Source organism: Pseudopipra pipra, chromosome 14 (assembly GCF_036250125.1).
Source record: "Pseudopipra pipra isolate bDixPip1 chromosome 14, bDixPip1.hap1, whole genome shotgun sequence".
Lineage (NCBI taxonomy): Eukaryota > Metazoa > Chordata > Aves > Passeriformes > Pipridae > Pseudopipra > Pseudopipra pipra.
The window spans coordinates 959819-986111 of NC_087562.1; the positions used below are offsets into that span (position 1 = coordinate 959819).

The 26293-nt window shown below is 50.4% G+C and overlaps 1 protein-coding gene across 2 annotated transcripts in view; it reads left to right on the plus strand.

Moving 5' to 3' along the window:
* Window positions 1–24054: 24054 nt before the first annotated feature.
* Window positions 24055–26293, plus strand: part of GNAO1 (G protein subunit alpha o1) — a 135289-nt gene continuing 133050 nt past the window's right edge. The window contains exons 1-2 of one of the 2 annotated variants that reach the window (XM_064670642.1): window positions 24055–24655; window positions 24746–24788. In XM_064670642.1, coding sequence (XP_064526712.1) covers window positions 24538–24655; window positions 24746–24788 — 161 coding nt within the window. In that variant the 5' untranslated portion in view covers window positions 24055–24537. The remainder of the gene's footprint in view (window positions 24656–24745; window positions 24789–26293) is intronic. The other variant, XM_064670643.1, reaches the window with a different exon arrangement.

Here is a 26293-nt window from a genome sequence, read left to right on the forward strand (position 1 = left end):
GGGAGGCCAAGCCCCAGGGGGCAGCTGGGGAGCCCCCACGCTGCAGGGAAGGTGCAGACCCCGGAGAAAAAGTAGATCCTGTGATGTGGTGGTGCATCCAAACTGCCTGGGGATGCTCAGCTGGCTGTGGCACTGGGGACTGTGCTGCACACCAGGATTTTCTGTCGCTCCCTGCTTCTCTCCCACGAGTCCATCCACATCTGCAAGCTCTCCTGGTTTGCACAGGGATGGCTGACTCCGTTTCTGAAGCAGTGGGATGCTAATCTATAATCAATGTTCTGGAAACCCAATGCTCTGGGATCTTATCTTAATGCACTGATTGCAATATACTCCTGAGTGATTCCTCTATTTGAACAGTGCTAGTCAAAACACTTCACATCTTGAATTTCATCGGGTGGATATCACTAATGAACTTACTTCTGCATTTTACGTAGTTCAAAATTGTCAGCTGGAGGGTGAAGGGAATCAGAATGTCTTCCCTGCAACCTGCAGAGAGAGAAGAGAAGAGCTCTGCCAAATAAATGATTCATTGCCCAGCCTTCTCCCGGCCTGGGTACTTGTGTTAGCATCTGAAGAAGCCATTTCCACACGTGACTTCTCCAATTGCAGGGTGATGCCCTGCCCAGACAAGCAATGCCTTGGGGCTGGCACTGACCAGGGGAGGTGTCCTCTGCTGCTGGGAACGTCCTCGGTGCCACCAGTTTGGAGGGGAGCAGCACCTCTCCTTAAGCTTAAGTAAAAATCCCTCCTTCCATGAGACACCCTGAAAGCCAGAAACTCCAATCTCATGCCAAGTTAAAGAGACAGGAAAGAGAAACAAATAAGCCTTATGTGTCTCCACTGGGCAAATATATATATTATTGACACCAGCAAGATGCCAAAGTCTGCTGGTGGGCTACGTGTGTTATTGAAAGGGTAATTATCCCATCGAGTTTCCAGCTCTTGATGACGCAGAGTTTAAACACAAGTTTCCTGTTTGGGACTTCATAAACACCCTGAGCAGATAAACATTCATAAGCGAGGGGTTTGGGACAGGAGGGGATGGGCAGCAATCCTCTTTTATGAGAAATGAGATTGGAAAATGGTAATCTCCTAAATGGGCATGGCTGGGGGGCTGATAAACAGAGCTCCTGGTTATTACGGTGATGAGCTCCATAGAAAAAGTGTAATCCCAGCCCAACTGTTCAGGAGATCGCTGCCCAGCCTCTTCCCCCCTCTCCCAAATCATCACATTAGGCTGATAGGAGTAAATAAATGAGATCTCTTTGTGCCAGGTTGTATAATGCCATTGAACAGCAGCATCCAGCTTTGCACTTTCATCTGGGGACACCGGTGACTTCCTGCCCTGGATCAGGGAGAGGAGCCTCAGTCTCCCCGTGTGCCACTTATGTCCTCTGGTCCCTCCTTCAGCTGAAAACCTCTGGTGGGTCTGGCTCCATCTTCTTCACCAAGCAGCAGCCAGACCACAGCTCTGACTTTCTCTGGGGGCTGTTTCCAGCCAGGAGCTGAAGCCGGGGCAGCTGCACGTCCAGGGCTGGGGAGCTGGTTCCTTCCTGCCTCCCACCAGCAGCACTGCCACCACACCAGCCTCGCCAAGGGGACCAACACCCCCACCCACTGCTGTGTGCAGAGGGACAGGTGTCAGGGGAAGCCCAAAACACAGCTCAAGGATGGACATTCACAGGTTAGGGGGTGTTTTTTCCACAGTTCCCTTGGTAGGACTGCAGAGGAAGGCTTTGCATCCTGGTGCATGCAGAAACCCTCTCCCAGCTGCCAAAACTGCAGGCTGTGGCCAAACTAAAGACAAGGGGCAAAATACCATTTGATGTGGTTTTGTTTAGTTTTAAAATGTTGGGGGGTGGGGGGAGAGGAAAGGCCACGTAAAAGCTGTCAGCAGCAGGACAGTGGCAGGATGGTGACTGCCCAAAAAGCCACAGGAACATCCCAGACCCACAGCAGCAGCCATATCAAACACACCTGGGCAGTCCCACGTCACATCAGCCAGGCAGCAAATCGAAGCTGAGGGACAAGCTCCCGGTTCTGGGAACCTACTCACAGCTTTCCCTCCAACCCTCTGCAAACAAAGAGCTCCGCAGTTTGTCGGGGAGCTCACGGGGTTCGTGTTAATGTCGGTGGAGTCAGAGGGATGGCAAGCGAGGGGCAAAAGCAGGCACTTGGGGGAAGTTGGTTTTTAAGAAATAGTTTTGAACACAGAGAATAACAAACAGACCTCAGGCATTCGTGGCACTTTTTTTTTTTGATGTATTTTTCATGAAATGGAAAACTACAACAACAAGCAGTACATACAGTAACAATAAACAGTGTGAGGACACAACAAAAAGAGGATTATAATTTCAAATCGGCATGCCCTGCGTGTGCAGCGCTCCCACTGCTGGGGAGCAGCGCTGCCCTTGTTTCTGCTGTCTGCCAGGCCGGGGATAAAAGATGTCAAACTGCAGATAAAACTGAGTATGCAGGGATAATGATAAGGTAAAAAGATGAAAAGGAGGTTTCATACAGCTAAACCCATGATTCACATTCACGCGTTAGGCTCTAAAAATAATTCCAAAAATCGTGTTTGAAAAAAAATAATTTTTTTTTTTTTTTTTTCCCCCCTTCACCCCACCTGAACAACCCCCCACTTTGGAGATGGATGTGGGTATTTAGGTTCATGATTTATGGCCAAGCAGCAGGAAGGTGGGATGGTTTTGAGGTTCCCTGTGCCAGAACTGGGTCCAGCTGAGCTTGGGCTCCTGGCTGGGAGATCATGATGCAGGGCCATTGTCTGCTCTGGGGGTAATCAAAGGCTCAGAAAGGTGGAAAGGAGTGGGCAGGATTCACCCTGGACTTCAGAAAAGCTTTTGATGCCTCAGCAGATGAAAGCTTTGCTACAGGGGTAGTAAAATAGGATTGAAAAAGAGCAATTCTTGGAAAGATAAAAACAAGCTGAAACCAGGAGTGAGGATATCAAAGGCTGTGGGATCACACGGGCTTCTGCATGGCAGGAGAACATCACTGCCACGGGGCCTGTGGGCTGCAGGACTGTGCCAACTGCTCTGGGAGTCAGCAGGCACAGTGGCAATGAAGTTGGCAGCACAGGTTTGTAACTATGGCAAGAACCTCAGCCTGGCTCCAGCTCCTGAGATGCAGCATCTGAGGGCTCCACGGATCTTGTGCACCACACAGAAAGCCTCAGAATGCATTTTTCTCCCCTCTTCTGTTTTCCCCAGGAATATCCATCCCTTCTCCCTCTGCCTCTAGCAGAGTACACCAAGGGGGAGCAGGAGATGTCCCTTGCTGGGAGTCAGGGACAGAGAGTGACCCCCAGAGAGCCCTGTCCCCCAAAGGAGTGCAAGGTGTCCTGCTAAGAAAGATCAAAAAGTTTCAACCCACCAGCCTGATGTAGTTCAAACACTCTTTGGCTGGTTGGAGCAGGGGAAGGGGCGGGTTTAAGGAAAAAATAACTCGTTCTCCCCACATTTAATTGGTGGGGAAAAGAAAAACGCCACATTTTGTGCCCTTGCAGGCAGACCCTTTTCCACAGCAGCTTTCAGCGTGCCACGAGCTCAGCGCAGCCCCCAACCCCAGCCGGGGCAGAGCCTGGGCAAGCAGCAGTCCCACGGATCTGCCAGCGCTGGGAAGAGCAGCCACGGCTCCCAAAATAACCCTCCTCCATCCCGCCCCTCCCTCGGGCTGAGAAGAGGTCCCGAGGGCTCTGGTTTGCTCTCTCCCAGCCCCGCTCTTCCTCGCTCTGGGTCCGTGTGAGGACAGGGGGGGCGATGCTCCCGAGCCGGGCTCGGAGCGCGGTGCCGCGGGGCGAGCGGCCAGGGAGCTCCGTGCTGCTCCTGTCCTCCTCCTCCGGTGCTTTTAAACAGCATCCAGCATGAGCAATTATATGTTTCAAGGATACTTCATGCAAAAAAAATAAGCCCTTGAAAGCTTGCTCTGTGTTGGAGGCTCTTACACAGATGCTGAAACCTTTTGTGCTGTTTTGGCGGGGCTGAACCGTGTGAGGACAGCCGGGAGCCCGAGGTGGGGCTGTGCCTGCACCACCCTGCACACGGGGCTCTTGGAGCACTGTTTTGCCACGGACATGCAGCCTGTTGTTTTGGGAAAACCTCCTAATGTTAACGTATTCTGATTTTGGGGGGATTCTGGATTAAGCCCTGGCTGTGCACATAAAAATTAAAGGAAGAAGGTGATCTTGCCTCTTGCAATGGATTACAAGATGGGTGCAGGATGCAAACAGGGGCTGCATGGGACAAAGTCTCCTAATTTAGGACAAGAAATAGAGTTTTTGCTCCAGCTGAGATCTGGCAGACAGCAAGCCAGGGCTCAAATCCCCTCATATCATCTCTTATCATGCAGGACCTCACAGTTCCAGGGGCTGAGCAAAGCCCAGAACAAGCAACAGTCCTTCCCTCACAGGGTGTACCAGTAATGATTCCCAGGGCTTCCTTCCCAAAGGAGCTGGGACGCTTCATTAATTGAGGATTTCAAGGATCTTTGAAATCAGCAGCTGAAAGATGCTCTAGAAATACAAAGCACTTTTATTTTTAGAATGGATGTACAATAAAATCTTTCCCCTTATTTTCTGAAAAGGGCTTTCTCCCACTCTGGAAAGGCCAGCTGGGCTACCTTAGTGAATCTGCAGTGCAGTGTGAGGAGAGAGAGGGGGAAGCAAGAAAACACAGAAAAACAAACCTGAGGCAAGATGGACAAAGGTGGTTTTTTCTTCTTTTTATTAAGAGGAATGATAATAAAATGCTGAAAAATACCATACACCGGAAGGCTGTGAGTAAACCTGGATTAGTGGAGCGTTTTCTGCCAGGAGAGCGACTGCAGGAGGAGCAGGACCTCCCTGAGTGTCCCTGCAGCACACACCACATCCACTGGCATCACTGCAGCAGGGACAGGCTGGCTGAGCTGCTGCCAAGCAGTTTGCCAGCCCTGTGGGAGCCCAGACACTTCCTGGGAGCAGCTGAATTAGGAGGGCTCTGCTGAGATGGGTCTTGAAACGAGACAGGCAGTGCAGCCAGACCAGGCATCTTATGGGGATGAGACACCTCCAAGTGCAGGTGGAGCAGCAGGGACGTGGCTCTGTCCTCAACAGAGGGGTTATCCCAAGCCTTTGCCCTATCCCCCACAAGGTCAGGTGTTTCCCTGGCAGCTCTGCTACCTCCAAAAGCCTCTAGAAATGAATACCCCCAATAATCCACTCCTGCTCCTCATTACCACTGACCTGTTGCAGTCTCTTCCCAGTGTATAATTCAGCTCCAGTTTATTCAAAGAGGGATGAAAGGAAGCAGCACAAAGAAGAAATATAAATGGGCTGAACAAACAAAGCACAAATGAGATCTGTTTGGCCTTGAGAAAGGTACAGTTCCTTTTGCAGATAGGAAAGATTGTTGGAACATATTCGAATGGGACTAGAACCATTTTCTGTAAACCTGAGGTTAAGCAAAGATTAGGTGCCAGACAATGAGCCAGACTTGCGTTCTGCATAAACCTCTACCAGCTGGACACAGCCAGGTTTCATCCATCATTCATTCAGCACTTCTCAGATCATTTGCGTTTATCTCTCCTTTTCCACAAGACACAAAAGGCTTTGAAGAACATTTTCTCCTAAACACCTATTTCTACATGCTCAAAGCTTAAAATTAGGGAGCTATCAAAGTGAGACACTTTGGTCAGGACATCCAAGCAGGTGTTGCCACAATTTAGCTTGTCATCTGGGGATTAGTTTCAGAAGGCAGTGGTGGATTTTTAGTGCCCAGTATATCTAAAGATAGGAAGAGGAGAGGGCAGGGAGGGAGCATCTCCTCTTCCTCTACAGCCTTACTTCTCCTTGGAAATGGCTGCTGTGGCAGGATGAGGAGGGGGATGTGCTGAAAATGGGGTGAAGTGGCACTTGGGAGCTGAACCCTTCATCCCCCAGCCAGTGGATCCTGCTCCCTCACCGGTGCTGGCCTGGGGAGGAAGGAAATGTGGCTGAACAATGAGCTCCAGGAAGTGGCAGCAGCCAGAAGGGAGGCCCCGAGTCAGCAGCCTCAAGGGGCTGAATCCTGGACCCTGAGGTTCCCCTCGAGTGGATGCCCAGGGCTGAGCTGGGGGAGTGCTCAGCCATGATGAACCTGCTCCACCTTCCCCATGGGAAATGTGCCCTCTACATCCAGCATGCAGGAAAAACATCCTGCACACCCTCCTGAGGGAGCAGATCCCACCCTCAGCTGCAGGGCAAGTGCACGTCATGTCCCTGGGGCGGAGGTTTTAGCTCAGAGACAGATGGGAAGAAAATGTTTTTTTAAAACAGCTGGGGCTGAGGAAGGTGGTTCAGAAATATGTGTCTTCTTGGCTCTCATGCTGGTGCTTTCCTCCTCTCCTGGCTTTCTACCCATGCAGCCTTCAGTGACTCACTGGGCTGCCCAAACACTGTTTCCCTCCAGGACTTTGGGAAAGTTCCCTTTTTTCCAATTGCCTTTACAGTTTGGCTTTTGGCTGCCAGAGCCAAAAAGCACAGGAGGGCCCTGTGCTGGGACACACCACTGGGACCTGGGCCTGCACCAAACACAGCACACAGTGCACATCCCACACTCACCCACGTGCTGACGTTGGAACCAGACATAAACATAAATAAGTAATAAATTATTACTAAATTATCACTAAATAATGCCTTTTCCCTCTCTTTTTGTGCTTGCTCCATGTTCAATTACTAAGCAATCTGGAGGTCCTTGAATCATAGGCATGAGAATTCAGCTTCTTATTAACTGCCTAAAATGTAATTCCATTGCAACACATTGCCCCATGTGCTGGGAACCCTGTGGTGTTCCCAGGCTGCTGGGTCACAGCATCCCCTCCCTGGGGGCTGCAGGGTGGCCAGAGGCACCTCTGGGTGCTGCTGGAGCACCCATTGCAGGGACAGCAGGGGGGTTTGGGGTGTGGGAGGATGAGAGGGGGTGGGGGAAAGCCAGCTCACATCACTCGTGCTGCCCCTGAGCTGCCAGCCCGTGTGGTGCATGGCTGCTGCAGAGCACAGGCACCCCCCCTGCCACAGCTTGCTGGGAGGGGACAGAAGCCAGGTTCAAGTGCTGCCAGCCAACACCCTCTTTCCTCTCTAAGGCAGCTTACAAAAGCCATTTGCTCTTTACCATGACAGCCCAGTCTCCCTCCTTTTCCGCTCCCCTGCCCCAAAAGACAGAGGTTGGTCAGATGAACCCTGCCTTGGGGCAGCTTCCCCTCCCACCCCAGGGCTGCCCTGCACTGCTCAGCCAGGGCTGTGCTTCACGGGGCAAGGCCCAGCCTGCTGAGCCCATTCTGCTGCCCACCACTGGGCCCCTGGGTCGTTTGGCTCCAAAAGGCAGACACAGCATTTTCCTGTCCTGCGAATTTCCCCAGCAGATCCATCTCACTGATTCCTCTGCTTTCCCAGACAGGATTTCCAGAAGGAAGTCTCATTCCCACTGAGAGTAATCAAGCATCTCAGCAGCAAAGGCACAATGTGGCCATTCACATGCTGGAGCATCACAGCAGCTCCGTGTCAGCCGAGCTGCCTCCCCAGCTCCCTCCAGCCACGCACCCATTGCCCACCCTGAGGGCTTCAGCAGAACATGCCAGACCCCCCCAGAGACACACAGCCTTGGTTCTGCAGGGTGTTACTGCCAAACCAGCCTGGCTGGGGCAGGGCAGTGTGAAGCTAATGCCTCCCTCAAGGACAACTTCCTTACTATCTTCCAACATGAAGCCTGCCCCCAGCACTGACAGATACAGGGCTGTAATGCTCATTACAGCATTAATTACACGGGTGGGTGACAGGGTCCTAAGCAACTTCTTCCTTACAGTGATCTAAAAGAGTCAGAGACAGAAGAGGCTGGAAGAAGATGGTGCTGAGGAGATGTGGATTCAGGAGACCTGCAAGCAAAATATAGTTGCAGCTTAGAGGCTGCAAGAGAAAATGTAGGGCAACAAATTTATAGAGTCAAAGCCACTTGAACGTCCATCAGAAGTACAGAGAAAGCATCAGGGAGATGGGGAAATAACAGAAACTTTAATTCAGGATCCTACCTGCCAATGCAATAAATATTAATGGAATAAGCTGGAGAAAGGGGAGGCCTCCTTGGGAAAGCAATAGCAAAAGCACTGAGATTGATTTCCCATCAAACAATTTTTGGCAAAGTAAAACAATTAAGGTCTGAGAAACAAAACCTAATTTTAGGGGGGTGATAGGCAGGATAAATGGATTTCCAAAGAACCAATAATCAAAGCTTTGGAGCTCACTTCAAGCCCACCAATGCTGGCTCGAATTGAAGTGCCCAGCATGACACCAGGCTGTGGCCTTCGAGCACCCTCCATCCTGAGGGTCTCTCCTGCCATTCCAGATCCAACAGAACAAGTTTATACCCTCAAGGCTTTGTAGGCCTATAAAACTCAGACCCATCCACAGAAACCACTTGCACTCCATATAATGAGCCACTTCCACACATTGTTCACCACCCCCACCTCCCATCCCACAGTGCCCTCATGGGCTACTGGAAATTATTCCTGTTCACCACCAGTTCCTCTGGCAGGAGAGGTACCTGCAAATGCTGCTTCTTAGCTCAGACTCACATCATGCACATCCTCACAAGACAATAATTGCCCCCATCATACAAGCCTGAGGGCTGTCACTCTTCCGGTTACCTTGACCAGTTTTGTCCAATTTACACAAGGAGATATGCACAGTTTGGTCTGAGGGCACCACTGAACATGGCCCTGGATCTTTCAGAAAAGCTCATTGTCCATCAAAAATGTCCTCCTTTGATTTCCTGTGAGGCTGAGTGGGGGAACTGGGAGGTTTCTGCCTAGTTGGATGGTCGATGATGCATCCTGTGAGGGACTCCCTGGGACTCCCACTGCCATCAATAACACTGCAAGTGGTGAGTTCATGCAGTGCCCCGGGCCAACATTTTACTCCAACAGAGACCAGCTATTGCTTGTTATCTTTGACTTCCCACAGGCTGGTAAATCACCAGTGTACAGATTTGTGTGGGGTCTTCCACTGCTGGGAGCAGACCCCTCCTCCCCACACCCCCGATGGTCCTTCAAGGAGCCAGAAAGCAAATCTCCTTCATCATTTCACCGCCCACCCCATGCAAGCCTTGCTGAGCAGGCTCCCTGCACCACGCACCACACACCACACACCACACGAGGAGCTCATCAAAGCAGCCTTTTAATTGCTACAGTAATGACTTAGATGTAAAAAACGCCAGCAAAATTTGCATGACTAATTAAATAATTAAACACAGCCTGACAACTGAGGAACACAATCACACATCCAAAAAAAAATGAAAACCACCTCTTAAGCCCTGACAGAAAGAAGGGATTCGCTGCCCTGCGTGTCCTGTCAGTGAGACTCGCCGAGGGGTTGTGTCATTCTGATTGGAGACCAAGCAGAAGTACCAGCACCCCCATTCTCTGATGAAGCCTTTGATCTCTGTCCAAAGAGCTGCTGAATCCTGAGCTCGAGACTGCAGCCGCGGCAGAAGAGCAGGACTGAGTATGGCCACACATTCCCCCTGACTGTGCTGCTGCTGGTGTGGCAGAGTGAGTGCAGAATGCAGCTCTGGGAGGGCTCTGGGCAGGGGCTGCGAGCCCAGCCTTCAACAGACAGGGCTGGAGAGGCTGCAAACCACAGTGCTGGTCAGCCTTGGTGTGCTGGGAACCTGCTGTGGGAAAGGTCAGACTCACGTTTGAACTCCCACATGCCTCTCAAATTTACCCTCAGCCTTCAGCAAAAAGCAAATCCACTCCCTCCAGCCATTCTGTACCAGACCCAAAGGGTTAAACAGTGTTGTTTTCCAGTGAGGAGAAGGCAAACTACCTCACCTCCTGGCTTTTTCCAGCAAGCTTCTAAAACCCATTTACAATATGAATATGGAGACAGTCAGAATTGCACAGGCTAAAGGTGAATTTGAGAAGATTAATTCTCTATTACAATTCAAACCTGAATTTCAAAACCTTAGAGAGCAGATTCCTGGGCTGTGGAAGGATGTCTGGGTTGACAACACCGAGACCTGACAGAAGCCAGAATCTGACATACTTTAATTCTTCAAGAAGGAGCAACATCAACACGGTTTTGAGAAAGGAGGCAGGAAATCCAGCCCTAATGGAAAGGCCTGGGACGTTGCCAGTATTTTCCATTCTTCGTGACACAGTTTGCTGCTGGCTCCATTGCCTGATGTGATTAGTCCAAGAAAAAATTGGCCAGTCCCTTCCCACCCCAGTGCTGTCCAGGTGGTTCTTGCCTCCTGCTCTGCCCACAGACAGAATCCCTGCAGTCACCAGAAGCCCTACAAGCCCCTGGGGACCCATCTGGGAAGTGAATTATTCCTTTCCTCTGCATTTGGTGATATTATCTGGAAGAGCACTGGCACAATTTCAGTCCAGATCTTACTGACACAGAGACCAAGGGGAAAAATACCTTCCTAGAGGAGATGAGAAGGACTAACACGTACTTTAGTTCCAGAATAAACCTGCTAAATGATTGCACATCACAGCACAACCTCTCTGGCCACTAGAAGAGAAAAGAACTTCCTCCTCATCCCCAGCTTCTCACAAACCTGACACCAGGTTCATAGAAACCCTTTTATGAGTCAACACGGTCAAACTAGTGCAAAACCTCTACCTGACTGACCTTGCATATGTTTCCACCATGCTTATGTCAAGTGATCAGTGATAGAACTATAAAAATCCGGTGTGTGAACCAAAACAGCTGGATGAGCCCATCCCAGGGCTCCACTGGAGCAGCTGTGCTGTGCACACCAAATACAGAGCAGCTCCTTGCCACTGAGAGCTGAGAATCAAACCAGAGAATCCCACTGATTTCTCCCAGATCATCTCTCCTGGGCTGGCTGAGGAATGACTGACTGAGCCTGCTGTGCTGCTCTGGGGGCCAGAGATTGCATGGCCAGGGTGATCCAAAGCACGAATAGATTCTCCAAGTGGCAGCACTGCTATAAGCAGGGATGGTGCCATTAGTGGGCCTTGGCTTGCCTCTTTGCTAGCTGTGCAAATAATTTCTGGGCAGCGGAAGCGTAAGTAAATAGATGAGAAGCACATGAGAGGATATATTTCTCTAATTTACTCAAGTCACTGAGAAGCATCAGGGCAATTTTTAAAAACTGTTCACGCACCCAGGAGTTTAAAGTCTGTCAGTTGCTAAAAAATTTATTATTTCTGGCTGTAATTACAAATCTAGGCAAGGGACTATCTAGAAAAGCAGATCCATTTAGCCTCTGTAGCAGAAGTGTACTGGGGATTCAGAGCACATAGTGGAGACCCAGAGGAACCATACTACCATATTATCCATAACTCAGACTTTCCACAGGTGACCAAGCTCACAAGTCAAAAAATGCAAAAGAGCACCCAGAGTCCAGCCACAGAAACACGTTTCCTCCATCTGCACAGCACTGGCACAAAGAGAACTCTTGTTTGCTGGATACTTGTGAAAAACACTGATAATTTTTTATGTTTCTGCGCAATTTCATGAAGTTGGCCCCAGAAGAGCATGTTGCAAAGACCAGGACCCTTTCAGGCAAGCAGAATTCCCTGATGTAGGCTCAAGCAATGCCCTGGCTCCAGCCTTTATTCCCTGGGCACCTCGGTTTGTTGATTTTTAAGCTGGTAAATACAGAACCATCTTCAGGCTCCTGTGCAGCTTAACCATTTGTCACATGAGTGATGTCAGAGCTGGGATGGACTAAGGGTACAAGAGAGATGTGCAGAGGAGGGTTACAGTCACAAAGGTGATGACTGTCATGTTAATAATTAGCATCTGTTGCCATCATAGCCTGTAAGGCAGATCCAGGCAGGCAGGAAAATGCCATGCCAGCATCTCCAGTGGGTTTGTGGCCGGTCACTGAGACTCTCCATGTTCCCACCATCTGCAGGGACTAGTGAGGGCTCTTGGAGCCATTGTGTGCCTCAGAGCAGGGGCTGTACATCTGGTAGCAGAAGCTACATCCTCTTCCTTGACAACTAAATCCCAGAGACTTTGCTTAGACCTTTTGCACACACCTACTTAGGAAAAGAGAGAAAAAGACCACCCTGCAATGAAACCTTGTGTTTCTTGTACTGAAAAGCACTTTATTCCCAAAGCACAGAGCTAAACACAGTCTGCACTGGCTCCTGAAGGACACCTCCCTCAGCTGATTCACCAAGTGCTGCACACACTTGCTGCCTGAAGGATTTCCAGCAGTGGAAGATATTCCCCCCTGCCTGAGCCTTGGACTCCAGGAAATGCTCCTGCCACTTCAGGGGCTGCTGTTTTCCCCCTGCACCTGGAAAAACTCTGTCTTGCCCCCACTCCTTGCAGCTTGGGAGCCAAGCTGGGCAAAGGCACATGCTAGGGGCCCCAGCACGTGCCAGCCACAGCCCCCTGATGTCTGACTAAACAGAGATGAACAGCAACACTTCTGTCCCGGCCATCTCTTGTTTTAACAAACACAAAACTTCTCACTGAATCTGAGAAAAAAATGCTCTGGAGTCACCCTCGCTGCCAGCAATCTTTTTCCACCTTGGTGGTCTCCCGAGAACGTGGCCAGGGCTGCAGATCCAGCTGTGAAGGTGCTGCTCCCCCTCAGCCAGCCCTGTCCCCAGCACCTCTTCCCTCTGCCGACGGAGCAGCGCCAGGCAGGAGGTTTGCAGGGAAACCAGGAGTTCCGAAGCGTAATTCCTAACAGATGGCAGCTCGAGCCGTGCAGCCTCAGAAGGGCACTTTTAAAAGTAAATAGCAACAAATGTTTTGGTGTGTAATGCATTGAAATCTTGATCTCACACAGAGCTTATTTTCTTTTTTTTTTCCTCTCTCAGCGGTGGCAAATGGCTGAAGACAAATGCTGCTGAAAAGAAAGAAGAAAGAAAAAGACCTCAAACATTAAATGTTTTAGAAACAATTGTGTTTCGAAATCAACAAGAAGAATTCATGAAAATCAATCCTAATTCAAGAGGGCTGTACTGATTTGTTCATCTTTCCCTTTCCCTGCCTAAGCAACCAAAGCAATAAAAATGATAGCTCCATCTCGGGCAAGGAAGCAATTGAAACTTCAAAAACGTTCAACATCAGCTGATGAAGCTTGATGCAGTCTCCATGGCCTGAAAGCTAAATATTCTGCAAGAGAAGCAATGTACCAGGCGGATGAGTGGGAGTTTCAGATAACTCCTACCCCTTCAGCTTGCTTCTCTCGAGAAAGCCAAGCAAACCAAGGTAAGATTGTCCTGCCACAGGGGAAAAGCAAAACTGTTTGTATCAGCAAAGGCACTGCACACACGGGAGGTGCCTCAGTTGCTCTTTGTGAGCAGAAAACAGCTGCTCTGCTCTCACAGCGTGCCCACCCAGAGCCACCCCCACGGGCACACCAACACCCGGGCAAATCTCCTGGGAAGCAGAACTCGGACTTGCGATGCAGATCCTGCTGCGTCCTCCTGAAACGCCACAGCCATGGGGGCAGGGCCAGCACGCCACAAACCTGCAGCTCTGCAGCTCGTCACACAAAGTGCTCCCAGAGAAAACGCTGCTTGGGAAACCCAAAGTGGGGGGTTCGGGCACCTGCTGCTCCCCAGACCTCGTCCCACCTCAGCCTTTCCCCACAAGGGAAAGGCACTTTTTGGGCTGTCACCCTGGCATGGAGAGTGCCTGGGGGTTGATGTTGCCCTCAGTAAATGACATTTCCTCCAGAATTTCCTACTCGAACATGGGGTGGGGGAAAATGTCCCTCTGCCAGGGTTTGCCCTGCTCTAAGCGGACCTGGAGTCATGTGATTCCTGCAGCACCCAGCCTTGTGCAAATAACCCGTGTCCAGCCACCCTCAGACAGCACAGTCTTCCTGGCAGTGCAGACAGCACAGCCCCAGAGCAGGGCACCCATCAGACTCACAGACTCATGTCACCTCGCCTTGGCACCGCCGGCTGCTGCGCTCAGTTTTGTCTTGAGGCAAGCAGACACAGACCTAAGTGTGGGTTTAAAGGTATTTGGAAGATAAAAGCTTTCTAGTTAGCAAGGACGTGCTCCCAAAGGAGGGTTTCTGTTTAACAGGCAGCAATAGTGCCCTGTGTCATTGCACAGCGAGAGCTGAGATAGTTCCTCGCGGTGGAGGTTGTTTATCTCTGGGTCACAGACATCTTCCCAGCTATCCCCAGTGCTCTCTAAAAGGGAGTGGGAACTGGAGCCAGAAAACTAACCTGGGAATAAAAGTGTGGAATGAAATGAGGAAAGGCAGTTAAGAGAGAAGGAAAAGCCTGGAGACAAAACGTAGCAGTAAGAAAAGAGGAAATGTAAAACACAGTCTAGATCTCAGACACCTGAGATTTGCACAGGTTCAGATTTTCTTCAGACAGTGCTTTTCAACTTCTTTCTGTAAAGTAATTAATTGTGTTAGACTTCCAGCTGGCCAGTACAATCACCAAAGTTATTTGGAGACACTCCACCATTCTTGCTATGTGTCTAGTGAAAGCAGATGGGGATTTTAGGAGGGAGCCAGCAGGGACCTACACATGCTGCTGTGGTCATAACCCAAAGGGTTTAGACACCACTTGGTAACCCTGTGTATGTTTAGGGATTCAGCGCCTTGTTCTTCTGTTCCTTGTCAAGTATTCCTATTACTGCATCTTGAGCAAATGCTTGAGGACTTGTGTTTCTCCACAGCACTGCACAGAAATGGTGAAGAGTATTTTTAGAGAACAGAGCAGCCCCTTTTGAGACAGCAGCCAGGATTTGGGGTTCTCTTTGTGACCCTCCTGTTTTCAGTGCACAGCCTAATTTCCTTTTTTTCTTATATTCTACAGGAAAACATACTGCAGTTCCACTGTGGCTAAGCAGAGACCAGGATTCAAGAGTAAGACATGGGGCTGAAGTTCTTACAAGGAAAGAGAAAAACAGGCAGAGATCTGTGCTCTGCCAGGCCTGCCTGGACCAGCCCAGCAACGTGAGCATGTGTTTGTGCTGCTGTTCAGTGCTGCCATCACCCAGCAACCAGGGATGCCACTTGCTCATCAGAGAAGGCTCAGGGAGGTGACCAAGTAGCCCAGGGCAGGGTGGACCCTGGGGCTACTCCTGGTGTGGTGCAATCAAGGGGTGCATCACTGCAGCCCCACCGTGATGTGCTGAACGGGCACTGCCAAAATCAGCTGGCTCAGCTGGGCACACAGGAGCAGAGATGAGCCCAGCAAGCCACTCACCCAGCAGCACAGCCACACCTGCAAGCAGATTTTTCTTTCCTCAAATATATCCATTATGTCTCTTCATTTAGCTTGGATTCACAGAGACTGTAGACTTGGTTAAGAGACTAAAACTGTATTTATTCCTGAGCCAGCCTGCCTGGCCATTTGCTACAACCAATAGAGGAAATACATGACCTCACTATTCTTTTATGTCAAAACCGCCCAGGATGTATCCTCAGTTCCTTGGTGGGCTTTGCTCTGACTATTTTGTAATTACATGCTAAAGTACACATGGTTGACCTGTGCTGGGGGCACATTTTATTTGCTTGACAACACCTGTGGAGCTGAGCAGCCAGAGATCCCTCCTGAACCATCCTCCCCCTGCCAGGACTGCACGTGCCATTGCCTGTGTGCCTCTGGGGTTCAGTTCAAGCAGGTCAGGCTGCCCTGGGACAGAAGAGATCCACGGCTGTCACATGAATCTCCAAACTTCTACAGCCACTGATAATCATCAATAGGAATAAATGACTGCTGAGGTCCTAAGTTTCTGCCTTAAAGAAAGCACATTTCAATTCTACTTTGGCATCAGCCCGTTGAAGGCAGCAGACTTACACAGAGCTTGAATTTTCTTTCATACAAACAACTTCCGCCTTTGCCCATGGGTTGAATCCTACCACATTTATCTTGAGTACTACAATACTTAAAACCCCTTCTCATTGACCTATTTTGTTCTTCCTATCAAGCAAAGCAAAGGAGAGAGGGTAGAAAGAAAACATCATTCTTGTGTGTATGGTAAGGAGTCATCTACATTTTTCCAAAAGTTAAAAAAAAAATATCAAGAAGCTATTAAAAACTTACATTTACACAATGGTGTTCATCCCAAATATGAACACCAAACTGTAGGACTATCCATTTCTCATGTCTCCTCCTGCTGAAAGGTGGGATAGCACAGGTGTCCCCAACAGTAAAGGAAGTGAAGAAAACAACACGACATTCCATGAATTCAAGACAAGAGAAAGCAAGAGACAGACAGCTTAATACTCGTGGGAACTATTGATGCTGGTTGTCAGAGATCCCACCCTAACACCCAAAGCTCCTGGACACAACTCTGTTGGAAGATCAGGGAATTCACACAATACATTTGAAAAACACCTCTTCAGCCACAGAGTAAGTATTTTCTGGTCTAGGCAGCAGTGTCTCAGACAAACTGGAACACTACAGAAACCCGCATTCTTCATGCTGTGATGATGCATTTTTCAACATCTTAATTATTAATGCAGAATTCTTCTGAGCTGGCCAGATGCTCAGCTTCTGACACCACTGAAATCAAGGGGAGTTTCACTGCTGCCTGGGGAAAGCAGGAGAAAAAGCCAACAGCAGGCCTCGAGGGAAATGCCCCCCTCTCCATAAGCATTGTGGTCTTTGCTGGCCACAGCCAGACCCAGCAGGTCAGGATGGCTCCCCGTGCCCTGCCCAGCCCACCCTCCTCCATTCTCACCAGGCTGTGGAGGCTGTGGGAGAGGGACAGAGCAAGGCACACACACAGCAGCCTCTGCTCCTGCACTTGCTGCTCCGGACAGTCCAGAGCTGGGCACAGCCCGTCACCTGGGCACAGCCTGGAGCTGGGGACAGCCCATCACCTGGGCACAGCCTGGAGCTGGGGACAGCCCGTCACCTGGGCACAGCATTAGTCAGAGGCAGTGCTTTTCTGTATTTAATAACCTTTGATGGATTTTCTCTACTGGACTTTTTTCTTCCTGCTTTTTGAACCTGGATCGGGTTTAGCATCTAGCCAATATTTTGATATTTACTGAGTGCACTGATACTCCAAATACAGAGTTTGCTTCAGGTACTGTTTCATCCTTGACCGAGATGTCATTTCCCCCAACATGACCTTTGCAGAATATCACTGCCTGTTTTGCATGTGCAGAATTTGTTCTCCCCCATCCCCTCCCACTGAGAGCAAGCCCTTGGCTTAGGGCATTGTGAGGGATGCTCAGGAAGGTTAGCTGCAGCCAAGGACAGCCAGTCTATAGGCTCTCTTCAAAATCAAAGGTGAGAGATGATTCCTGTTATTCATCCTCTGGAGGAGTGTCTCTTTTCCTCCCCTGATTATAGCCTCTGTCAGCTAAAGCCAGCCTTTGTGAATCACATCAGTACTTAGAGTCAGGAAGCACTGCATAACACAGAGACAACACTTGGTAGAGCTGATGCTTCTTTTAAATATTTTAACACATATCTCTAATAGAGAAACAATGTGATAATTCCATAAAAAAACGCCAAAAGGTTTTTGTGGAGAAAAAGAACAGGAGTTGTAGGTAACCAATGGTATATTTGTACTTGGAGTTAGCTTCTGAGAGCTGTGAGTTAAGTATACACTGATATTTTCAGGGACTGAATTAGCATTCCTCAATAAGATCATTCATCAGGACTACTTGTGTGATGAGAGCTGCAAGGTTTCTGGGTATCATTTATATAAAAACAGGAATGTTCCTAAAGTGCTGTCAATGGAGCTGCTTAAGTTGTCTATCCAAATCTTGCATGTGATGGCAGGAGCTGAAGGAAGTGACACTTGTGTGCAATCAGTGGCATGCCTGAGCTTGAATGCTTAATGCACAAGGTTAAACTCAGCTTCACCAAGACCAAGCAATGACTGATTCTCCTACACAGGCTAATCAAGACTTTGCCTCTAACCAGCACTGGATTGTGGCTGGAATAACTTAATTCCTACTAAATCATCACCCTTGACACTGCAGAAATAGGAATAGTGAAGGGCTGATAGATCCTTGGCCTCCTTAAGTCCCAAGCCAAGGTCAGCTACCGTGTCTCATTTTTGGCACCATTTCACCCTCGCCTGAAGGACAACACTGTGTAACTTCAGTTTTGTGGCTTTTCAAGGTTATTGGTGCACCTGCTGAACCACCCATGCTATTATATGTTTCTTGCTGTGGAAAGTGGATAGATGAAAGCTTCTTCCCCACTTCTGGTTCTGTTCCATTTAGGTTCTCACATCACCACCCAAGTGTGGATATCCACACTACCATACAGGCAGAAACTGGATCAAGTTTTATGTAAACCTGTCCCCTGCAATGAAAATACTCACAAGGGAATCTGTACTGATTTCCTCTCAATGATCAACAGCAAAATAGTCACTCATTTCATGTCACTTCTCTTTTTTTTCTCTTTTGTAGGCCTTTATCCACCATGTGTCCCTGAACCACTAGAACATGGAAAACAGTGGCACTGCAGAGACTCCTTGAGCTGGGAGTTGAAAGTCATTGCAGAAAAGAGAGAGAAGTTCACACCTCATTAAGGGTTATCGACAAGTTCTTTCTCACTTTGAGAAACCATAACTTGGGGCTCTCTTCTGACTTAGGTAACGTCTTATTTCAGGCCACACAATAAGTGTCTTTTCACAATAAGTAGTAGAAGTCTTTCATTTTATATTAAAAAAAAATCCTTCTTGTGCAGAAACTGATGGGGATCCTCAGGAGATGGTTGGTATGAGCCATAGCCATGAGCAGGGCTTTCATTCAGCTGCTGTCTCCTGGGACTGGCAGACCAGCTCCAGGAGCTCCTCCAGTCCTAGGACATGCAGCTCTCCTCAGCTTCCCCAGCAGATCTTCTCCCTGGCTTTTGTTACTGTCCCCAGAATACATCCCATTCTCCTCTCTGTGGCATGAGAGACTTGATCAGAAAACTTCATAAGGTTAGTTCCAAGTGCTTTGAAGACAAGCTGTTGTATCTCTTTGCCATGCAAATGTGTTAACTCCATAAGCCCCAGCCAAAAACCTCACCCAGTTCCAAGACAGGAGGTGTCAGTGACTCCCAGGTCCTGTAGTTATCATCATCCACCCAGACAGGCATGAAAAACTAACAACAAAAGGAGGTTTTTCAGCATTTCTCTAGACTTGCTCAGGTTGTCCAACTTACTTCTTGACATCAAGTAAATTGCTGGTTATATTCTTATCCACATGTTTGTTTGTTTTTAATATGGGTGTCTCATTCTTGTTTTGATGCCAATTTCCCATACAGTAAACCCATCTCACACCTTTTCTTCCCTTAACACTGGTCTCTACTTCTCCAAGTGGCTAGAAAAATTCTAAGGTGCTTCCTCATTTGAATTGCTGGAGTAGAACATATTTGTGGGGCACGGAGTGGGTAAGAGTGAAGTAAGGATATTTGCAATTTGACCTAGTATCTGTGCATTTCATTAATCCTTCCTCCATCAACCACTTAACCTTTATGGGAGTTCTCATTGCCTCTCGTTGTATTGATTTCTGTCCATTTCTCCAACAGAGTGAGATCATGCAGTATTTTAAACCTGTCTTCCACTGCATAACTAGGTTTAGCTGGGGGGTAATTGACATCAATTTAAAGAATGAAAAATTAGGCTGAATATCCGGGGAAAACTTCCTAATGGTGAGATGTGCTAGAATGCAATTGCTGCCTCTCCATGGGATTGGTGGCTGTTCCATTAGCATGGATATTAAAACCCTACTGAGGGAATATAAGACTACAGATTGGACAGAACAATCTTGAAGTAGGAGGGGAAAGCCAGGTTGCAGAGCGTTGCAGCTTTCCTCCTACGGGCACATCATCCTGGGCTTGCCCCACTCCCTCCTCATGCCACCCACCAGTTCTCTGAGGATGTGCTGAACCCGCAGTATCAACTAATTATGGGGATGGATCCAACGTGCTATTCCCTCCAATATTATTGCAACCTCAGCTGTGCTGGTGGGCGTGTTGTGGTAGCTGTGAGACTTTCTCAAGGCCCACTGAATAGTTTTCCCACCCCCTTTTACTACCTCCTGGCAAGCTTTGGGACAAACTTTTCAGTAGGGTCTGTTCAATAGGACAAGGAGAAACAGCTTTACACTAGAAGAGCGTAGATTTGGACTAGATATAAAGAAGAAATGTTTGGTGGTGAGGGGGTTAGACACTGCAGGTTCCCTGAGAGGTGGTGAATGCCCCATTCCTGGAAACGTTCAAGGTCAGGCTGGACTTGGCTCTGAGCAATCTGGTCACGTTGAAGATGTCCCTGCTCATCCCAGAGGGGTTGGACTAGATAGACTTTAGAAGTCCCTTCCCACCCAAACTGTTCTGTGATTCTGGGAGGAAGGCCAGAGCACTCTTCAAACCCTCGAGCTGGGTACCAGAGCCTGGGTGGTGCTGCACATTGGAGGGCATGTCTCTCCAGTGTGGATGTGCCCAGGAGACAACACATGTGAGATCACAGAGTCATCATCTATCCCACAACACCACTTTGGCACAGTCTGTTTCAAAGGCATCTGTCAATCATGTTACCATCTTTCACTTCTTAAAGAAATTACACTCTGATTAATTTTTCTAGCACAGTGGTTGAAAGCTGATTGCAGAAAGAAGCAGCGTTGTGCTGAGGCACAGATGAGACACAGGAGAATAAAGACTTCTATTTAAAATACACTGCTGACTTTCAGGTTTGGAAGACAGCAGTCCAAACAGAAACAAGCATGTTCTTTATGCACCTCGAGTGGAATTGTTTAACTGCAGGAATAGCCAGGGAAAAAAAGGTTCCCACCTTTTATGGAGAGGTTCTCTTATATTTAAGGGGGGGAAAAAGAAGCCTAATTTCATCTGAAGTTTTTACTGCCAGCAACCGTTTTTATTAAAAGAGGACTTCTGTCAGCTCCTGAAAAAGGGAAAAATCTTTTTCAGCAACAAAACCCAATATATTTATCTCAAAAGCCAAGTAGGCTGGAATGCATTTTGTTTGGTGGGGGAGGCAGGCTTTTTCCTTTCAGGTTCTTGAAATTCATCTGCCATGAATAAGCAGATTTTTCAAAAAAAATGAAATTTCCCTCTAAGAAAATTTCAAAAGAAACATTCCCACCAGCTCCACTCAGTTAGCAGCAACAAAAAAAAAATGGCTCAGAACTGGCTCAATTTCACAGCTGCTCTCCTGAATTTTTCTGAGAGCTGAAAGAGCAAGGAGAAGATGTGCCAATTTCTGATTTTCCCTTAAGAAAGAAATTAGAAGATTATTGTGCAGTGATGGGGATGTACATGGGACAAAGGGCTGAGTGCAGACTCCACACTGGTCAAGCAGAAGAGAAATCATTTTCTCCATGGTAGGAGGCAGGGGCTACAAATTTGTCAGATAACAAGTAGCCAGAGGCTGATACAAAAGACTAATTCTCTTAGTAAAACCCTTGGAGAATTTCCCAATATGTCTCCAAGGCTGGCAAGCTGCTGGAGGAGACGGGAAGAAAATGCAACCATTTCATGAGGATGCTGCCTCTGGATTTCTTGATTGTGCTTTTCCTTTACGGCACTTTTCATAATGCCCTCTGGCTAGAACCATTGAAATGAAACTTATTGATTGAAATTCTGATCCTATTGATTTTACACATGAGATTTGTGCAAATAAGAAAGAGCAGGAACTGCTCTATGACCGCGCCCATCTCCATTTATTCCCTGCTGAACACAAGCAGTAGGCTTGCTTGTCCATCTCAGTCCCCTGAGCTTCCAGAAATAAATTACCCAAAATTCAAATATACAGCACCTATTAGCCCACAAATGTTTGGTAAATATTACCGGTCCTTGAGTACACTAACATTATTTATGAGTTACCTTTTGCTTTCTTTTGTCTGCTTTTCTCACACACCCTCCCTTTATCTCGTTAATCACGTCCTGTCTTTCCCTTTCATTTCAGAAGTGAGGAGGGAAAATGGGAAGAACATGTTCTGTGAGAAACACGGGATGGGAAACAGCACTGGGAGGAGATGATGGTTTCCTGGAAGGAAAGTGCCTGGAAATTCATGTTTCAAATACACTAAATGCTATTAGAAATGGTGTTTCTACCCCTAAAGAAAGGGTCCTGGATATGGGAACTGCAGAACTCAGGACAGCAGGTCAGATGATCACAGAGGAGGCAGTGAACAGAGGTCCCAAGTGTAAAACCAACACAGTGTGAGAACATGGTCACCCACACCCAACAGCACAAACAGCAGCTCCCTGCCTCCCCCGAGCCCACTGGGGCAGCCCCAGTGCAGCCTGGACCAACATTTCCTTCCCACAGCACAGGGATGTTCCTGTCAAACCTCCTGTAGCCATTTGCTTCTTGGCAGGGAGGTGGAGTGGGCTTTAGAGGCAAAGTCAGCAGCCTCGGCATTCACATCTGCTTCCTAACAACCAAACCTCCCTCTGCAGAGGTCTTGTTTCCTGAAATGGCAGCTGTCCTTTCCAGAGATGAGGCAGAGGTCCTTGATTTTCTTCATTTTAGTTTGATGCATTTTACCTTGCTGCGCTCCATACTTCATTCCTTCCTCTCCAGATCTTTTTATAGCCAGACTGTCACATATCAATCAATGTTATGGATTAAAGCTGAATATACTGTGACTTGTCTGGGCCTGTAGGAAAGCATTTTAAACAAAGTCCTATTTATTTTATTCTCCCCGTTGACATTTGTTTTCTTCTTTGTCCAACCTTGTGAAATGGCAAAATGGAAAATTGTGGGATTTTAACTCTCTAGAATTCCTAAATCACTGTTAGATACTGTGGAATGGTTATGAGAAGAAGGCAGGTCATCTGGTGAGATCTGTGACTGCACTGCAACACAAAAAAAACCAAACCATCTGTTAATTACACTGATGGAAAACATAATCCAACATGGTAGTGAAACGTGATGCCTTGTGTCGAGCATGTCAATGATTCACATCGGCAGCGCCGATCAGAGTGACTGAGCTGTGAGGAGCTCCCGGAGGGATCCCCGCAGGTCAGGCCACAGCCCCTGCACTGTGGGGCGGGTGAGAACACAGGGTGTGGGTGCAGGGGCTGGGGAGGACCCTGAGGGCACACGGGGAGCCAGGGCCTCGGCAGGCACAGGGCAGGGGCACGGCAGCTCTGGGCTGTGGGGAGCCCAGCGCCCACACACACACTGCTGTGCCCACACACACACACACACTGCTGTGCCCACACTCACTGCTGTGCCCACACAGACACACACTGCTGTGCCCACACACACACAGACACTGCTGTGCCCACACACACACAGTGCTGTGCCCACACACACACTGCTGTGCCCACACACACACAGACACTGCTGTGCCCACACACACACTGCTGTGCCCATAGACATTACTGTGCCCACACACACACACAGACACTGCTGTGCCCACACACACATACACTGCTGTGCCCACACACACACACACACTGCTGTGCCCACACACACACAGACACTGCTGTGCCCACACACACATACACTGCTGTGCCCACACACACACAGACACTGCTGTGCCCACACACACACTGCTGTGCCCATAGACATTGCTGTGCCCACGCACACTCACTGCTGTGCCCGGCCCCAGGCACTGAGGGGCTCAGCCCTGCCCCGCTGTGCCAAGGCACAGCACCATGACCGTCCTGGGTTGGAAGGGACCCACAAGGATCATCGAGTCCAACTCGTGGCCCTGCACAGGACAACCCCAAGAACCACACCATGTGCCTGGGAGTTGTCCAAATGTTTCCTGAACCCTGCCAGGCTCTATGCCATGATCACTGCCCTGGGGAGCGTGTTCTGGTGCCTGACCACCCTCTGGGTGAGGAACCTTTCCTAATATCCCTCGTGAGAAGCTGCAGCCCGCGGTGAGCTCTGCCCTCGGTCTCTTCTCCAGGCTGAGCAGACCAAGTGCCCTCAGCCGCTCCTCATTTGGCTTCCCCTCCATACCGTCCCCCCCGGCAGACCCAGCTCCGAGTGCCGGGCAGTGGATACCCCCTCAGCCCGCCTGAGGGGACGCCGGGCCCGGGCCCGCCAAGGGCCGCGGCGCCGGGCGGGGCCGCCCCGAGCATGCGCGAGCCGCGCGCGTCACGGGCGCGGGCGAGGCCGGCGGGAGCGCGCATCCCGGCGCGCCCCCGCGCTCCCTCCGCCCGCCCCGCCGCTCCCGCGCCTCCATTCGGCTCCGCCGCCCGCCCGGGAGGGGACAGCGACAGCCGGGAGCACGGCAGAGGGACGGACCCTCCCCCGCCGCCAGCCCGCTTCCTCCTCCTCCTCCTCCTCTCCCGCCTCCGCCTCCGCCTCCCGGCCGGGAAGAGCTCGCCGTGCCCGCAGCAGCCCCGCTGGATGCACTGAGCGCTCAGGCGCGGGGAGAGAGGGGCAGGAGGGAGCCGGCAGCCCCGCCGCGGAGGCGCTGCGCTGCCCGGAGCCTCACGGCCATTTGCTTTGATTCTTTTATTGCCCCCCGGCCGCCTCCCCCTCTCTGCCCGCGGGAGCCAGCCGAGGCGGCGGCGGCGGGGGCTGCATCCCCCCTCCCCCCCTTTTTTTTTATTTTTTTTTAATATTTTTTTTAAATTTTCATCGCCGCCATGGGATGTACCCTGAGCGCTGAGGAAAGAGCCGCCCTGGAGCGGAGCAAGGCCATCGAGAAGAACCTGAAGGAGGACGGGATCAGCGCGGCCAAAGACGTGAAACTCCTCCTGCTCGGTGAGAACCCGCCAGTCTGCCCCCCATTGCCCCCCTCCTCCTCCTCCTCCTCCCCGCCGCGCTTATCCCACCTCATCTCTCTTCCAACAGGAGCCGGAGAGTCGGGGAAAAGCACCATCGTGAAGCAGATGAAGTGAGTGCCGCGGGGGGAGCGGCGGTGCCGGGCGGGGAGCGGGGCGGGGGCTGGCGGAGGTGAGCGAGGGCCGCGGGCGCCATGTTTACCTGAGGGGACCGCGCGGGCGCGCCCGGCGCTGTCCAGGGCCCGCGGGTGCTGAAGTGTCGCCCCGCGGCCTCGCCCCCGCGGCGGAGCGGGGCACGGCCCGCAGCCCACCTTCCCTGCGCGGATGTGCCCGCGGAGCGGACCGCTGTCACTTAGGCTTAATGTCGGGCTGTTATCTGCCGGCTCTGCGGATTTAAACCAAGGCTCCCTGTCGCTCGAAGCCCCTTTCATATTGAGCTTTTAGCTTCTCCTTTTACTTAATGAATGACGAACTTGGCCGCCCAGCGCATTCAAAGCCCGCTTGCTCAGGGGTCCTGGTCTGCCGGTGGTACCCGGCGCTGCGCCTCGCTGGGGCTCCCACACGCTCTCCCCGTGTTTAATTAGATGTTACCGTGCAAAAAACAGCAGTGAAAAGCCCCACCACACGGTCTCTTCCCAGCATCTCCGTGGCTGGAGTAAATGCACCCCGTAGGAAAGCAGGTGCAGGGAAGGCTGATAGGGATGGAGGTACACCCGTGGCACGGCTATTCTCTCCCTCCTCCACCCTTTTTTTTTTTAATAAATTAAAATACGTTGGAATACGCCGTCCTCCCACCGATACGGACATGAGGGGCTGGTTGGAGGCGGGCGCCATCACGGAAGGAGCCGGGCGCTGGTTCAGGGTCTGGATTACAGCTGGGGAGCGGTTGCCGCTTCGCGATGCCGGTGGTTGCAGAGATCCGCGGCGGGGAGGACCCCCGGGGTTGCTCGGCGAGGGGCAGAGGCTCGGGGCTGGGTGTGGGTGGCAGGGGGTGTGGGTGGCAGGGGGATGGCAGGGGTGCGGGTGTCTTTGCTGGCGGTCGGGCCGGCGGGCGCGTCCCGGCGTTCAGGCGGTTGGCGCTGGACAGCGCCCGGCGGGGCTCGAACCCGCGGCGGCCGCGGAGGAGCTGTTGGCCCGCGCTGCCGTGTCCGCCCGGGTGTGAGTGTGAGTGTGAGTGTGCATGCCAGTGTGTGTGAGTATGTGTGCACCACAGGGGCAGATCTGGGCCTTCAGCCCAGCTCCCCTCCAGGCGGGGTGGCTTAGCAGGTGACCCGGATATTTCTATATCAGCTCTGTGGCCGCTGCGTCCACCCCTCGGGGGTTCAATGAAACCATCATCCCTGCCTGAGGCAGTGCTTTTCCCAAGGCACTGTGGGGCTGGGAGGTCTTGCCGTGAGGAGGCTCATCCCCAGTGCGCAGTGGTGTCCACGGCTTTCCCCTCTGCCATTTGTGTACACTACTTCTGTCGATGCTCTGAGCATCCCCTTTCACGGTTTGAAAGGGGGCTTTCCACCCCAGCAGTTTGATTTGGGGCTGGGCTGGGGTGGGTTTGGTCTGCTGTTGTTTGTGTGCAAAAGGTGGATCAGGAGAGATGTCATTGCAGATGAACACCAATAAA